General features: G+C 48.1%; 1 protein-coding gene across 3 annotated transcripts; it reads left to right on the plus strand.

Moving 5' to 3' along the window:
• The first annotated feature begins 1,260 nt into the window (after nt 1–1,260).
• On the plus strand, nt 1,261–17,023 carry LOC120307258 (transmembrane protease serine 13-like). Of its 3 annotated transcripts, none has more exons than XM_039341803.1 (13): nt 1,265–1,987; nt 6,389–6,560; nt 7,012–7,122; nt 10,133–10,255; nt 10,373–10,502; nt 10,932–11,024; nt 12,028–12,071; nt 12,584–12,743; nt 13,149–13,321; nt 13,424–13,522; nt 13,764–13,906; nt 15,363–15,515; nt 16,223–17,023. In XM_039341803.1, exons 1-13 carry the CDS (start codon nt 1,967–1,969, stop codon nt 16,235–16,237), a joined length of 1,437 nt encoding a protein of 478 aa, XP_039197737.1. In that variant the 5' UTR covers nt 1,265–1,966; the 3' UTR covers nt 16,238–17,023. The 3 variants fall into 3 exon arrangements, with proteins under 3 accessions (XP_039197739.1, XP_039197737.1, XP_039197738.1); XM_039341804.1 differs by having other exon boundaries at nt 1,267–1,987; nt 6,389–6,470; XM_039341805.1 differs by lacking the exon at nt 15,363–15,515 and having other exon boundaries at nt 1,261–1,987.
• Nucleotides 17,024–17,492: the final 469 nt, after the last annotated feature.

The following is a 17,492-nucleotide window of genomic DNA, read 5'->3' on the forward strand; positions in this document are numbered from 1 at the left end:
CACCTGTTTATACTAACTGGAGCCAGTCGGGGGAGAGCTGGTTACTTTTGGTAGCCAAATATCATTGGTGTCTGTTGCTGCCCGACTCCTCCTGATTTTAGACATTAGAACTATGGTTCCAACTTTCACAGGCAATCCAAGGGGCTGGATCTCCATATTTTTATGGATTCCCACTCCTCACAGCTTCTGAGCCAACAGCAGGGGTGGGTCTTTCTGGTCCTTGGCAATTTGCTGATGTGGGGGAGAAGAAATGAGTGTTTTCCATCAGTAAACTTGCCCACTCAGACTGACTCCACTCAGTACGATGATCCTGGGCTCATTCAGAGAGTGAAGTCCATTCTTTGAGTCATAGGGATAAGTTCTGTAATCCCCTGGATTCACTTCTTTGGGCTTTTGCTCTGAGTTACCTCCCTTCCCTCCCGCTGTCATTGCTATAGGGAAACTGCTGCTTCTGATGACGGCCTTCTCCCCCCCCCCCCAGCTTTCTGACAAGAGGCATGAATGGCCCATGGGCAAAAGCACTCCAGCTGCAGAAGGGTCCCCTTCAGGGCCCCTCTGAAGGCCATTTGGCTTCCAGGCAAACCAAGACCCTTCCATTTGGCCTGGTTTCTTTCATTGTGGTGGGATGTTTTGTCCTTGGAGACTATACTGTTTGCAATGTGCTTATTTAAATTTGCTTCATTTTTTCATAAGCTGTTTGGGCATTTTGATGAAGGGTGAGGAAGTTATGAAAAATGAAAGAATTATTTTTTCCTTCTAGGTCTCTAACCACCCCAGTTGCTGTCCTCTGGACATATTCCAGTTGTCTTTCCTAAAATCTGGCATCCAGAATTGGCTGTTATATTCTAGCTGAAGTCTGACAGCAGAAAAGAGGAATATTTGCTTTTACTTTTGATGATAAACTTATGTTGATGTAGCCTAGGATTGCATGTGTCTCCTTGACAACTGCGTCCCTCTTAGTGGATGTTCACAATTTGACCCAACCAGAACGTCTTCCCAAGAACTGCTACCAACCATAGTTTCTCCAACCACAGGCCTTTGATTTTGCAGAAGAGCTGTAGAAATTGGGAATCTTTAGCCTGTAGAAGAAAAGATTATGGAATACATTGTAGTTGCCTCTAAGGATCTGAAAGATTGTTATGTGGAAGATTGGGCAGATTTATTCAAAAAACCAAGGAAAGAAATGATGAGTTTAATTGGCAAGAAACAGCAGCAGCAAAAAAAAAAAAAAAAAAAATCTCAACAGCAAGAGCAACCTGGGAGAGGGTTCTTCAGGAAGTTTCTCTTTTGCTAGAAATGTGTAAAAAAAGGGTAGGTGGCGATTGAATGGCTTTGGAGATGGTCTCCAATGCCTCTTCACCACTCTAGGATTCCAGAAATGCTCTCCCGCCTACCTCTTCCAGTGGCATGCAATCTGGTGGGAAGTAGAATGGACTGTTTTTTCTTTCTCACTCTTCCTGTTCTCCTGAGTCAGGTACTCCCTTTGGATGCCCTGCCTTGGGTGGGGCTGCCCTGATACTGCCTCCTTGCCTGGGGAGACCAGCTCAGGACCATGGCCAGGGAGCTTCAGAATGAAAGAGCGTTCAGCAAAAGTCCCATGTGAGGGTCCATTGACTAGCCAGGAAGAAAAACCAATTTCTCTTATCAAGGGAGGGTCTCCATTGGGAGACCTGAAGCCAGCTGCTCTCATAAACCTGGCAGGAAGGCTGGGCTACGCAGAGTAATCTTTCAGGTCAAGCCAGTTTCTTCCCTGCCTAGCTCTGGAGGTTGCCACACACAGCTAGCAGGGAGGGAGCCAGGCAAGTAAGACAGGTGAGCTTCCCACTCAGCACAGTTGTCCCAGAGCTACATTGTTGGCTGCTGGCAAACCTCTGAAGCTCCTATGTATGCTTGAAGGAAGGCAGAGGGCCATGGGCCTTGAAAGGTTGCAGTGACCCACCAGGGCTCCTGGTGGTGGGAAGAGGCCATGGAACAGCCCCCCCACCTGGTAAGTCAGCTCAGGGAGGGAGGGAGGGAGGGAAGGAAGGACTTGCTGATCACTGGAGTGATGGGATGTGGTCACTAGACAATACATATTCCTGAATTGGTAGAAATGAACACCAGAGAGGAAGGAGGAGTGGCCTGGGTCTCCAACAGTCCTAGGACTGGATGGCTTTCTATTCTCTGAGGCTGTTCCGGGGGTGGGGCACCCTGGGCAAGACCAAAGCAGCTCTCCTTGGGCAAATGCTGTAAACCCCCCCCCCCGGCCCTCTTCCCTTGCCCAGTGCTCTCACCAGAATTTGGGGTGGGGGGGTGAGGGCTAGAACAGATTGTGGGCAGTCTTTCTATTCTGTGATTCTGTGATTCTTCCCTTGTGATAATCATCTTAAGAGCATTTGCCACCCCACCCACCCCACCCCCACCCCCATTACAGTCCCCTCTCATTTCCTGTATCTAAGATGGCAGGAATAAGCTGGTAGGAATAGCCAACACCCCAGAAGACAAGCTTAGGATCCAAAAAGACAGACTTGAACAATGGGCCCTAACCAACAAAATGAAATGTAATATGGAGAAAAGCAAGGTTTTACATTTAGGCAGGAAAAACCAAAGGTATAAGTAGAGAGACCTTGAAGTCCTAGTGGACGATCATTTAAACATGAGCCAGCTGTGTGAGCAGGAGCCAAAAAAGCAAATACAATCCTTAGTTGTATAAACAGAAGCGTAGAATCAAAATCACATGAAGTATTGTGCCACTTTATAAAGCCTTAATAAGGCCACACTTGGAATACTGCATCCAGTTTTGGTCACCACATCACAAAAAAAAGAGGTTGAAACTTTGGAAAAAGTGCAGAGAAGAGCAACTAAGACGATTAAAGGCCTGGAGACTAAAACATATGATGACCGGTTGCAGGAATTGGGTTTGGCTAGTCTAGAGACAAGAAGAACTAGCAGGGGCATGATAGCAGTATTCCAGTATTTGAGAGGTTACCACAAAGAAGAGGGGGTCAACTTATTTTCCAAAGCACCAAAGGTCAGGACAAACAATGGATGGAAACTAATCAAAGAGAGAAGCAACCTGGAATTAAGGAGAAACTTCCTAACAGTGAGGACAATTAACCAGTGGAACGGGTTGCCTTTAGAAGTTGTGGGTGCTTCATCACTGGAGGATTTTAAGAAGAGACTGGACAGTCACTTGTTTGAAATACTTGAGCAGGGATTGGACAAGAAGACCTCCAAGGTCACTTCCAACTCTATTCTGATTGATTGATTGGTAGGCAAGGCTTGGTGCCAACCTCTCACCCTTTCAAGAAGCCCAGCCCTTTTGGAGTAAAAGCAAAAGCTTTGATCTGCAGCAGCCAAGGAACAGCAGCGTTCTTTGCCCCCTTCCAATCTCAATCAGCAGAGAGGGGGCAGGGCTGGGTCATGGTGGTGGGGCTCCTTTCCTCTGGCTCTTTGCCTCCCATCTTCTCCAGACGGTTGGACGGTGCTGGTCTTTCCCATCTCTGTTCTGGCACACTTTCCGAGAATTGGTGCTGCCAGTCCAGGACGCAAAGTGAACTGATGGGAATAGGCTGTGGCACAGGGGCCAAAATGCTGGAACTTTGGCCCAAGGAACTTGTTCCATTGCCTGATGAACTTAATGTGCATTATGCTTCAGTTGCTTTTTGGTTGGCATAACGATCTGATTTAATCCTTGTGAATTATATGAGTTGACTTAATTTATGATTAAAAATAACCTGGGAAATAATTTCCGGATGCATAATAAATAAATCCATCGTGGAAAGACTGAAGGAGGCTGGGTGGGACTGAATGCCAGCCCCCCCCTCTAGATTCAGTGGGTTCTGCCCTTTGGGAAAGAGCAGTATGGGCCAGGAAGCAGAGCGCAGGGATGTTTAGCTGAGCAGCCGGTCTTTGTCCATGGCTTCAGGGAGGCTTTTGTGGTCAGACCGCATCTCTGGCAAGTGATATGTCTGGCAAGCCTTGGAAGGAAGATGTTTGATGGAGGTGGGTGCATTTGCCAGAGGGCTCTGGGCCAAGGTTTCTCAACTCCCCTCCCCCTGAGCTTCTGATCAAAAGAAATGGGCATGGCCAAGGTCTGCATTGTCCGGCCTGAAGGAGCATCTGCCAACACTGGCATATCTAACTGGAGGGCTCTAGACTCCTTTTTGCCCCTGCTGTGGGGTAAAAGGCAGCATCTCCAGGATAGTCCAGTGTCCTCCTTGAGTCCCGGTCAATCTCCCAGCCACAAAAGAACCATAGCAGAAGGGAAGTGGGGGAGAGAAGGATAAGTTATCTAGACCCCTTTCAGTTAGGTATGAGGCCCGATCATGCAACAGAAACAGAATTGGTCACACTTGTTGATCTCTGGTGAGAGTAAGATGGTGGTAGGGCATCTATCCTCACTCTCCTTGACCTCTCGGCACCTTTCAGTGCCATTAACCATGGTATCCTTTTGGATTGGCTCTGGGATTTGGGACTGGGCAGGGTAGTGTTGCAGTGGTTCAATGCTTTTTTCTGTATCTGGTTCCAATCAGCATTAATAGGGGGCCAGAGCCTCTCCTTTGTGGGGTACCACTGGGCTCAGTACTCTTTCTGCCCAACTTTAACACATACATCACATGTGTCTAACCTTTTGGCTTCCCTGGGTTGCATTAAAGAAGAATTGTCTTGGGCAGCATATAAAATATATAATATACTTAATGTATATAATGCAAATAAATCACATAATAGTGTTAAAAGCTCACAAACTTGTTGGGCCCCATTACTAGCTGTCCAGGGCTGCATGCAGCCTGCAGCCTGTAGATTAAATACCCCATATCTGCATGGAACCACTGGGTGAGCTCATCCAACAAGAATGGGATGAGAGATTTCATCCCTGGTGACCCAAGTGATACCCTGGCTGCCCTTTTGCAGTGCCTGGAAGCCATGGGGGCCTGGATGGGGGACAACAGGCTTCAAGGGAACCCCGGTAAGAGGGAGCAGCTGTGTGCATGCAGAGCCTTGGGATCCAGAGACTTATCATCTTTGGTTCTGAATGGGGTGCAGACCTGGTGTGCATCCTGAGGGTTCTCTGCTCAAAGAGCATGTGGAAGTCATGGCCAAGAGAGCGTTCACACAATTTTGCATGGTGTGCCAATTGCATCCTTTTCTGGATCGTGAGGCCCTGTGGCACAGCCACTCATGCCCTGGGCATCTCCTATTTGGATTATTGCAATGCTGTCTTCATGGGCCTACCCATAATGTGAACTGCACTGGCTGCCGATCTGCTTCTGGGTGCAATGCAGGGTGTTGGTTATTCTCTTAAAGCCATTTAGGGAATGGGTCTAGGATATCTGTGGAACCGTCTTTCTCCAAAAGGATTGGCCCACCCCACTATGCTGGCAGGAGAGGCCTACTACAGATCTCAGCAGCATGGCTCCTGCCCTTTAGAACATCTTGCCAGAAGAAGTAAGGTCCTTTCTTTTAGCCTTCAGAAAAGTCCTCACAACTTGGCTATGCCAATTGACATTGAGTCCTGAAGGAGGAGCTGTTGGCTGGAGGTGGTTCGTGGGCTAACAGAGAAGGCACCTCACCCCACCTCTTTACTCCAATCCATGGTTTTTAGATTGTTTTAATTTTTTGTAATTTTAATATGTTTAATATTTTAATTGTAATTTTAATATGTAATATGTTTGATATTTGTATATTTTATCATATTATAAGCTGCTTAGAATTTCCTGAAACCACAAGATGGGCAGCTAATGAATTTACTACTAATGATAAGGTTGCAAGTGAATCACAAACTGAGAATCTGATCCTCGGGGTGACATCAGGGTCCAGCAGGATTCCGGGTGGCCCAGGAGGAAGTTGCTACTTTGCAAGCAACCAGGGCAGGATGACTCAGAGGGGACTAAGAGCCACATTGCCCAATCCTGAGTCCTTTTGGGTGGCTGGGGTCCAGGCAGACTTCCAGTCAGGGGCCTGGACTGGCTGGTCAGGAGATTCACGGAGGAAGAGTCCCCTGCTGGTGCAGCTCCAACAAGCACAACACACACACCTCAGGTTGCTCCTCCTAAGAGGGTCAGGGCTGGGCCCTTTCAGAGCAGAAACAGCCAGAAGGAAGAGCAATGCAGCCCTTGCCCTTGCCCTTGCCCTTGCCCTGCCTTGCCTTGCCTTGCCTTGAAAATGGAGCATAGCACCGGTGTCCTAGTTTAGATAGGCAGCTGCAACAGGAGCACACCCAGTTCCTTGGCAAAGAGGCCTGCTCAGAAGCAGCTCCGGAGGAGTCCCTGGGTATTCTCTTGGCCTGTGGTGCCTCTGGTAGAAAGAGTCCTTGGCTGTGAACAGCAAGCTTGCTGGAGAGAAAAGAGGGGGTTTAGGACCACCACTCCTGTTTGATCCTTGATCCTTTGGTCTTCTTTGTCCATAGGAAGGTCCATTGCCTTCTCAGGAGGTGCTGAGCTCTGTTTTCTATGCCTTCCCACCTGGTGTCTCTCAAGAAGCCCCATCAGGTAAGACCATTCAAGTTGCCACTCTCAGACCTTATGCTACAGAAGCCAGACCAAGCTCCCCACCCTGCATAGCTGGTGCAAGTCCAAGTGGTAAGACCCTGCTGGAACCTCCTGATGAGGGTGGGAGAATACATATAATGATGGAGCAGTTACACTGGGGAGGTCTAGTCTTGCAATAGAGAGGAGCCCTAAGTAGGAGACTGGGAAAGGTAGCATTGGGGGGTGGGCTGAAAGAAACAGAAGCAGCCATCTGGGAAGCAACCAGCCGGCTCTTCCTTGTAGCTCCAAAGCCTCTTGTCACTCTGCTCTGTTGTGCAAGATGGCAGCTTCAGCAGTCCAGCCCTCTGGTTATAGAGGGAAAGGATGGAGGAAGGCTGAATTCAGCCTGCAATTTAGCCTAACTCTTCCCTGCTTCCCAGTTCCCTCAGCTCCAGCCTGCTGGAGATTCCCAGAAGAGAAACCTCTTGCTGCTCAGCATCCCTCTCCTCAGTCTTCTCCTGTGTAAAGACTTCAGCTTGTCCCACAACTTTCCCATCCACAGCTTCCTCCAGCCCTGCTGCCAAGGTATTTTGGGAAATGGGCCCGAAGAGGGTGGCCCTCATCACCTGTCTTATCATCCTCATTGTGCTGCTGGTTGCCCTCATCCTGCTCTGTGAGTTTTTTTCCTTTTCTCTTAGAATAATAGGATTGGAAGGGACCTTCTAGTCCAACCCCCTGCCCATGGCAGGAGACCCTGGCCTATATCATTCCAGACAAATGGCTATCCAATTTCTTCTTTAAAATCTCCAGTGATGGAGCACCCACAGCTGCAGGAGAGAAGCCATTCCAGGAATTAATTGTTCTCACTGTCAGAAAATTTCTCCTTAGTTCTAGGTTGGAACTGTAATTATCCTCCACCAGTTACTTCTTGTTCTGCCCCCTATGTTTTGCAGGAATGACTTCCTGGTTCTTTCCACCTAGGCAGAAGCTCTGCTGATATCTGAGGGGAGGCTCAGCCCAAAGAGCCAGGTCTCTTTGGTGACCAAAGGAATTATCAGCACAGTTTCCATTTCTGGTGAGATCAGGTTCCATGACGGAAGGAGTAATATTTGGAACCTCGGATGTATGGCCATGCCCAGTGGCTCTGCCTCAGACCAACCACTCTCTGCTCTGATGGGGTGAGGGACAACTACAGACACCCCTCAATTTTCTCTTGTCTTCTGTTGCAGGACAGGAAACACGGCTGAGTCCCTGGGAGGGAGGGTCAATCTCACCCCCCCAGGATTACTTTGTCTTTTTGCAAGAATGTTGCTGCCTCATACAAAGACGTCATCATCTCCCTCCTCCCATGTTTTTTCATATTTTAGGCAATATCACTGCACATTCTGTATCCCTAAATCTCACCCTGGTGGAGGAGGACTACCCTTTTTTTCTGAGCCAAACACTGGCCAGTGACTTTCTGAGCAGGAAGAGGTCCATCTTTTTCTCTTTCTCAGAGATTCACAGATTGTCCTCCAGAAGGGGCATGAGCAGTAATTTCTGAAAAAGGAAATAGCCTACTCTGATACAGAGAAATGCATGTAAGTTGGTGTAAATGGGTGTCCCAAATTTCCAAGTGATGACTCTGCAAAGCCTCAAGGAGAAAACCAGATTGTGACCTGGTTTCATAGTTATTCCTACTTCATGGAAGTTTGCTGGGCCCATATTGCTCACAGGACATGCCAGAAACATTTTCTTTCCTTTCTCTATTGTTGACTTTGGAATCCATACAGAGGAAGAGAAGGAAATAGAAGGAAACCAGCTGCATGCCAGGACTCTGTCTCCCTCTCCTCCTCTTCTTCCATTCATGCAGTGGATGGAAACTAATCAAGGAGAGAAGCAACCCAGAATTAAAAAAAAAAAAACTTTCCAACAGTGAGGACAATTAATCAGTGGAACAGTTTGCCTCCAAAAGTTGTGGGTGCTCCATCATTGGAGGCTTTTAAGAAAAAACTGGACAGCCACATATGAAATGGTATAGCCAGGTTTCACCTAATTTGCATTCATACATTTAGTTTTTCCTGGCAAAGTGTAAAACCTTACTTTTCTCTACATTAAATTTCATTTTGTTGGATAGGGCCTAGTGTTCAAGTCTATCACCTGGGGTGTTGGCTATTTCTGCCAGTTTATGTCGTCTGCAAATTTGATAGTCCCCCTTCTATTCCCTCATCTAAGTCATTGATGAAGATATTGAGGTGTACTGGGCCTAAAACAGAACCCTGGGGTGGGGTACCTCACTGTTTACTTCCCTCCAAGTAATGTATTACCATTAAGAACCACACATTGAGTATGATTTGTCAGCCAGTTACAAATCCTTCTAGTGTTCATGCTGTCTATCCCACATTTTTCTACTTTAACAAGAAGTGGGTTGTGGTCAAATGCCTTACTGAAATCCAAGTATACTATGTCCAGAGCATTTTGCTGCCCTTCTCCAAAGCTGCTCAAAAGTACAATGTCTGGAACTGGTCAATGCAAAATAAATTGAAATGATTCATTATGTACTTTGGAAACGACACATGACCCCCTCTGTGCCACATGTCTGGCCCCTTCTGCTCCTTGGGATGTGAGATGTTTCATGAATGTGCCTAGGATTGGACTTAGATCATTTTGGAAACTGGCATCTGATCCCTAGCAAATACTACTCAGATTTCGATGATGCTTCAGAAGCATTCTCATCCCCTCGTGCCACTTGCACAAGCAGCCCCAACTTGTCCCTCTTTTTGTGCCTCTTGGAGACACAGAAGGGGGGGGGGTGAGAAAGGGAAACAGGATAAGAAAGAGAAGCAATTATCCTCTTAGCAAGTTTGCTGTCACAAGGAAAGGGCTTCCATGTCCTTTCTTCTCAATTGTTGAGGCTGCTGCACAAGCTGGTTTTTAATAGCATGGACATCTTTGAATAGATGAGAAATGAACAAACTGTTGCATTTCTGTGCCCCAGAGCACTTTCCCCGGAATCAAGGAGGTTCTGCTAGCATCCTTTGCATTATCATATTTTATTAAGAGGCAAGCTTTCACGAGCTGCAGCTGACTTCACCAGATATATGGATACAGTTTGGTGGTCAGAAATGATGCTACCAGACTCCACCTGATTTTTGGCTATCCTGGACTAACATAGATCTCCTTTAAAACTTTCCCCCTAGAGACTCATCTATGGCGATGCTTGTGCATTACAATGCTGAGGAATGGCCTCTGGCACAGATGCTGCTTCCAATTCTCTGCAAGAGTCTCTGAAGGGAGCATATCTGTCGCCCGCTGCCTAATAACAATAGGAACTGGGAACTTGTTCAGCTGACAGTGCCAATGCTGAAGAGGTGCAGTTGCAAGTGCCGTGTGTCAGATATTCCTCCTGGCAATTTAGATAGGACAGTTTATCCAAAGAGTGAGAAGCTCAGAAGCTCTAATCAATAGCCTTTATGAGAAGGAAAGCTGAGGGGATGCACAAGAATTCCAACAAGTCCCTTGTTTGTTTATTTCTCCCACTTTCTAGGGGGGGGGCAGAAAGTTTGCATCTTTTGGGGGCCGTCTGCATTGGTTTCCTGCTTGGTGATCTGGAGTCTGGATTCCTTTTCTCAATGTAAGAAATAATTCCTCTGCTCACCTAAGCCTCAGTTTGTTCATTGTTCTTGCTTATGTCCTATTCCCAGTTTTGTTCTGGCGGTCCAGCACCGGCATTGTGTACAAGCAGCCAGTGGAGAGCTGCACTGACCATGCTGTGCGGTGCGATGGGGTTCCTGACTGTTCTCAGAGCAGCGATGAACTGGACTGTGGTAAGTCCAGAAGGTTTGGGGGAGCCAGAAGACGAAGCTTGGACTGAGGGGCTGGGAGGCTACTTCCCTCCCAGGAATGCCCATTTGGGTTCCTTCCTGTTCTCGCCTGTTCTGCAGTGCGCTTTGGGTGGAACCAGTCCTTGCTCCATGTCTACTCGGGAGCAGAGAGGCAGTGGCTGCCTGTCTGCAGTCAAGCCTGGACGGAGGCCTTCTCCCGAAAGACCTGTCAGCAGCTGGGATTCCTCAAGTAATTCTGGGTCTCCTCATAAGGTGGGGAGGGAGTCCACTGAAGGAAGGAGAGAAGCTCCTGTTTTCTCTCAGCCTCTTGCTTGCTTTGCTGGTCCTGTTCATGTGCAGAGTGCCCTGGTGGCAACTTTGTAAGCAGTAGAAAGAGTTGTTTGTGGACTGTACTCCTTCAGATGAATGGGGGTGGGGTGGGGGACTTGTGGTGAAAAGAGATGAGGCTACTCATAAACTGAGGGTCTTGAGGGGCTGCATGCTGTGCTGGAGATATTTTGTAGTACATATAATGCTGACTTTTTAGCCACTCCTGACCAAGCTGTGTACATGGTGGCCTGGCCTGCCAGGTGCTGGGGAGCTACTCCACAGCTACTCTGTGCAACAAAACTGTCCTCCCCAGGCCTCCTTTAACTTCAGCTCCCTTCTGCCTCCCCAGCACTTCCGACACAGAATATGTCCCTCTGTCGTTTTCTGGGAAAAGTCTTGTGGCTGGCGAGATGCGAAAAACCATTCAGCAGAGTCTCAACAGGTAATGGGCTGCTTGGGATGAAGTGGTGGGTTGGAAGGAAGTCTCCACTGTGATCCCTGCCAAGTGCTAGCAAATCCACGCCATTTGGGGCAGATGGACTCCGGGGACTTCCTGGCCAAGGACAACTTGGTCTGCTAGGATCGCCCTTGGCTCAGTGACCCTCAGGGGTCATAGAGGATCACAGACCTGGTAAGGTTTGCGATTCATTGTTAGTGCATCAATGCACATGCACAAAGACACACCAAATTCTAGTCTTTTAACTGAAAAATGAAAAAAAACTAGCTCATCTTTGGCTTGTTCATTATTTGGCCAAAAATTGCTTTGGAAATGGAGTTGTACATTTCTCAAGATAGTTTGCTATGTGTTGCAGAGCCATCTGCTATGACCTATTATTACTGAAGACATCAATTTCCTTTAAGGAACAAGATCCCAATACATCAATAGAGTAATGAAGAATTAGAACATTCACACTAGCCTTGACTGTGACCCTCAAGACTAAGTGTAACAATTAATGCTTAGTTAAGCTCTTAGATCATGCTTTGGTGGAAGGTACTTGATCCTCCCATTTGGAATCACCACCAGAGGTGCCCACCTGCCCAAATCCAAATTCTGCTGTCATTTGGCACTTGGCTTTGTAGTTCCCCTCCCCTCTAAATATTTCCACTTATCTCCCATCTTCTGCCCTGGCTTGACCATCTATAGGCTGGCAGATATCATTTGGTGCAGGCAGAGACCACAGCATTATGTCTGCAGGGACCACAGCACCGTGTCATGGAGGACTTGAACCATTCGTCCTCAGCGTCATGTGTGGGAAGGGACTCACCCGTCCCTCATTGCTCTCTGCAGCTTCCCTCTTGCTGGGCCCTCGAGAAAATGTGTCTTTCTTCCAGACAGGCAGACCGACTTGGGGATTCTGTGCGCTTCCCCTTTGGCTGGTGAAAGTCCCTGTTGGCTGCAGGCTCTATTTCTCACTTAACTTCTGATTTGTTGATCTCCTCTATAGCTCCAAGTGCCGTTCTGGAAAGCATGTTTCTCTCCGATGCACAAGTAAGGAGACAGAGGAAGGTGGAAGTGGTGGGCCCTGGCTCTGACACCAAGGGGCTTTTTTATTTCTGTGCCATAGTTGAGGAGGGAGGAGGTAGCACCCTAGGGCTGACCTCATGCCCAGGCTAGGCTTAGCCACACTCTTTCTCCTTCTTTCATAAGCTCCTATCTAAAGAGATTAAAGCAGCAGGCAATGCCAAGCCACCGAGTGCCCCTGCCTTTCAGGGCAGTACAGAGAATACTGTACTGTCTTCACACTTTGAAAAGCAATGAAAGTTATAAACATCATGGAGCAGAGCCTGTCAGAGTGGGGGAGAGAACCACCCTTGAAAACCTAGGACATGCACATCATGCGGGTTCTGCATGGGGCTGGGGGCTGGGTGGGAAAGGTAGAACAAAGACGGCTAATAAAAGGACCTTACATACATCTCTAGGTGGGTAGGTGTGGTGCATGTGTATGTGGAGGGCTTGTCTGTGCTCCCCCAACTGAGGTTCTTGGCTGTTTCTTCCTGCAGACTGTGGGCAACGGATATCCGGCCGCATTGTGGGAGGCACTGAAGCATCAGCCAGTAAATGGCCTTGGCAAGTGAGCCTCCAATATGGCTCTGTTCACATCTGTGGTGGCACTATCATTGATGCGCAGTGGGTGATGACTGCAGCCCACTGCTTCTTCATGTAAGGTTAACCTCTGGATTAACTTGGGAGGGCAGTGGGAGGCTCTGAAGATGCCCATGGAAGGGAAGCTCCCCACCAGGATGTCTGCCAGAAGGAGGAAGCCAAAGGGCCAGGCTACTGCAGAGAGGCACAACTTCCCATCCGGTGTCCTGTCCATTATTCTGTCATTTCTTGAGACCCAGCAAAGAAATGAGGTCAACCCCCACCCCACCCCCATAACTGTCTCTCATCAACGTCTTCTTTCAGATCAATTTGCTGTCTCAATTTGAATAATTAATTGGATTGATTTTCCAAAACAACCCTTTGTGTAGGATCAGCCTCATCTCAGAGAAATCTCCCTCTGGATATCTATGCTCTGAGCCAAAGGCAGAGACTCCTGTAAACTTTTGCCTTTGGACTTTTTAGAAATAGCGTGAAAATCCTGGATGAATGGAAGGTCTATGCTGGTATCTCTGATCTCAAGCAGATGAAGGAGGGGATCCTGGTCTCTGAGGTCATCATTAATGCAAATTACAGTGATGACCATGATGACTATGACATTGCCCTGATGAAGCTCTCCCAGCCCTTGGGCCTCTCAGGTGAAGTTCTTGGATGCCTTCTGAGCGGCTCAGCTCAAATGCTAGTAGGTCCGTTTAAATTTTGTTCAAGGAAGGGCTCACTTGCTTGTCCCTCTGTTCCAGCTCAGGTTCGCCCAGCCTGCCTTCCCATGTCAGGCCAAAGGTTTCTTCCTGGGAGAGCTTGCTTCATCACAGGCTTTGGCAAAATCAGTGAAAATGAAGGTAAGATGCGCGAGTGGACCTCATTTGCTAGACTGTGGCACAGAAAAGGTGAGGTTCCCCCCACTGAACATGTTCTAATAAAGGCTGAGCAGTCACCTGCCAATATGCTTTAGGAGTGGGGTGGGGACTTCTTGGCTATAATGAACTTTTTCCATCTGAGTTTCCATGATAATTCCAGCACAGGAGGCTGAGAGATGTCCAGGGCTCTCTTTTCATCACATAATTTGTTTGCCTTTTGCAGAGAATACATCGCCCAAGCTGCGGGAAGCAGAAGTGAAGATCATTGACTATCGGCTCTGCAACAGCCATAATGTCTACGAGGGATTCTTGACCCCCAGGATGATGTGTGCTGGATTTTTGCAAGGGGGCAAAGACTCTTGCCAGGTAAAAGAGGCTTTCTTGCTTGGAGAGGAAGCGGAAGAGTTCTCCTATGCAACTTTAGACTGATGCAACTAGTTACAAGTCTGGCAGGTTTTAGTAACTTGTAAATTTTCCCACACAAACTGAGACAGAGATAAGGGAAGATTATTAGGAAGATACTAGCAAATGTCCTTGAGGAAAAGAAAAGTGCTCATCTAGTCTGTGGTTCCATGTGAAGTCCTTGAAAGCAGATCCAGAATCCAATCCCTGGGCAAAGAACAGGCAAGACCTGGAAGGGATGGCCTCAGGACACAGGTCAGAAAGCAGGAGACTTTCTTCCGGGTAGGAAAGGGTGGGGGGTATCTGGAGGATATGCTTCTATATTCGGAGTTCCCAGTTAAAGCTGCCTCCCTCCCTCTTGAGGTCTCCAATCTCCCCTGCCTGGTCATTTTTACCTGATGGCTTGACTGTGGACCTCCCTGAAACAACAACCAGATGCGCTGAGCCTAACTCGCAAGGGATGAGTAGCCTCCTCAGCTGGAGACTCAGAGTCCATCGGAGCTCACAAAATCAGGGGTGTCCATTACTGAGGTACCACAAGAACAAAGTCGAGGGGAGTCCCTTCTGGCAACCCTTCCTGATATCTTGCACGCTTGCAGCAGATTTCGAGCTTTGGAGAGCTGCTGCTGCGGCTCTGGCCCCCAGGGCTCTGATCCCCCCCCCCAGTGGGACGGTGCTTTCACATTCAAAATTACGTTGTTATCACTTTTACAGTATTTGAATGTGCTACATCTTGCTGATTTAAAATTAGCTTTAAAATGATTTTATTTCTGTGATTTTAAAAATATTCTACAAATGTGATAGAACAGCTTTCAAACTAGAACTTTCAAACAGTAGTTTAAGATACTGATCTTAAAATGAAACCATAAAAACCCCCAGTTTTCTATCATCCCCGCTGAGCACAATATTGAGAGTTTTAGAAAATAAGTTCTGAAGAGTTAGTGATATTGTGTTATGCAACTATACCAACTTCATTTAAATGATATTTCACTAAACTTGAAAATTACAGACAGAAAAGCTGATGGAAATATCCTGTTAAAAAAGAAATGGGCTAATCCAAAGATGCCACCTGTAAAGGTGATGGTGGCTGCATGTTGTGCTGTGACTAGACCTTCCAACTCACTGCCTCATCACCTGAACACTCTGCAGTTGGCATTTTTTTTCAGGAGAAAATCAGATCTTTGGCACTTTTAGGAAAGTTAGATGGACCACCAGGGAACATTGTTGAGGGCACACCAACACACTTCATAAAAGAAGAAAAGACACTTCCCTTGCAGGATAGGGAGGCGCCCTCCACTCAGGGTCGGGCTCTTTTTCTATGAAACCCCAGTTCTGGGCCTATCAGTGGTACAAATTACCAAACATGGAAATGCTAGGTGGGGATTGCGACCCCCAGTAATGCCTGTCTCTCTTTGCCTAGGGTGACAGCGGTGGCCCCCTGGTTTGTCAGGATAGTAATCGATGGTACTTGGCTGGGGTCACCAGCTGGGGAACTGGCTGTGGTCAGCAAAACAAGCCAGGCGTCTATACCCAAGTCACCAAGTTCCTTGGTTGGATTTACAGCCAAATGGAGGTGAGAGGGTCCTTGCTTGCTCACTTGTTTGGAGGGCTGTGAAGAGAGGAATTCGGGTGGCATGCAAAAATTAGAAACGGGCATGGAAAGAAGCTAGAGCAAGAGGGGCACTTGGACCCACTCCCGACATGCTTGATTAAACATAGGACAGAGGCAGGCGTAATTGAGCCCCCCCCACCTGATGTGGCAGGGATTTGATTCAGGCCTGGCCATACTTGGCATCCTGCAAACCGCTCTCTGGGAGAAGGACTGAGCCCTTCCTTGTTTTTCCCAGAAAACATGCAAGCACAGAGCCTCCTTTCTCCTACCCTCCTATGCAGCTATCAGGGAGGGGGAAAATAAGCAGAAATGACTGGGAGTGGGAACTACCCCTCCAACTCAGATTACGCCTGGTGCTGCCTTGGGGCACAGCAAAGGAAGGTTTGCCTTCCAATGACTGGGAGAGGTGAGCTATTCAGGCTGTGCAAAGGGGTCACTGTAGATTTAAATGGCAGTCCTGAAATACTGTTTATGCAATGTTGCCGCTAGCTTGGGAATTTGCTTTAGCTGAGCGGTGTTTCCCTCTTTCCTTTGACCCTCAGCTGGCACTGACCAGACAGAGGCTTGCTGGCTACTCTGTGCCTGGGATGGATTTTCTCCCACCAGACCAAAGGCTGATTCTAGACCTTGTTCAGGAATTCCCTCCTTCTTCTTGTTTTGCCTTGCAGAGTCAGAGCCCCTAGAAGAGAATGGCACCTTCACTCCTTTCCAGGGAAGTGGAAGAAGCGCGTGGAGGTGGGCCGACCTCACCAGCTGGGCTTCTCCCAACATCCTCTGGGACCTCTGGGCTGCTTGTTTGAAGGATGAAGCTGGTACTGAGGCTAGAGCCAAGTCCTTGGCGAGACATGCTAGGGCAGGATGGGATGACCTTGCTCTGTGGAAGTGCCCTTCTGAGATCTGGCCACATGTGAACACCAGACAGTGTCTCTTCGGAGTTCTCAGCAGACCAAACAGGGTCAGCCGCAACCCCTCCTAGGGCAGGATCTGACTGGCAGCACTACAGGCCCCTGGAAACTGGACTCGCTAGACCAGCTCTCTGAAACCTCGCCACTTCAGTGCTTCTGTACCTTTGCCTTGGTGGCCCACTGTGACCCCTCCCCTGGAGGGGGAATTGCAGACGTAACACCTCCACCCACCCACCCAGTATTGACTTTCTACTCCCAAGCACACATCTCCTTCTGTCTCTGAAGTCTTTTCCTGAAAAGGAACATTTTATTTGCTGAAAACAGAACTGCCATTCTGGGCCTGCTCATTCTGCAGATTCCTTGCCCCAATTTGCTTCTCTGAATCATGGGAGCAGCTGCCCCTTGCTGCCTCCCCACCCTCCCTGTCACCTTCTTTCTCTGTCTCTCCTTCTGCGATGGCTGGGAAATGGCCTCTGATAGCTAAGCCAGAGAGGGTCTTCTTAAACTCCACTGTCAGGGATTACCTTGCACATTGGCTGGTGTTACAATTGGAACCTGAAATATGATTTGTGTTTGTGCATGTGTGTGTTAAAGGTTCTAAGACATGGGGAAAAGGAGAGGCAGCAGAAGCGACTCAGAGGCACCTCTTGCCCCAAGGAGCTGTGGCCAGCAGTGCTAGGAGAGGCCTCCAATCTGTGTCCAGTCAGGACCTCCCATTCCCTCCTTTGATCACATCATAAGAGACAGGCAATTACTTCTTCTGAAACCACATGTAAATGGAGAACTTTAGGGTGTGACCTTTCCCCATCTGTGGCCAATGTAATGCATCTCATAAGCAGACAGGTGTGGACAGTACCTTTTGCTCTCACTGTTCTGAAAACTCCATTTAGCTTTCTCCTCTGGCTGTGCTATCTCCCCCCTTGATAAAGACCCCCACTGGTCAAGATATAGCAGGAATGGGGAGGGGAGAGCATTGGGACCCCTGCCTGGGCTTCTCTAGTCTGCTTGCCTGCTCTCTGGACACACACTCTCA

Source organism: Crotalus tigris, unplaced genomic scaffold, assembly GCF_016545835.1.
Source record: "Crotalus tigris isolate CLP2741 ecotype Arizona unplaced genomic scaffold, ASM1654583v1 scf7180000017771.5222438, whole genome shotgun sequence".
Taxonomy (NCBI): Eukaryota; Metazoa; Chordata; class Lepidosauria; order Squamata; family Viperidae; genus Crotalus; species Crotalus tigris.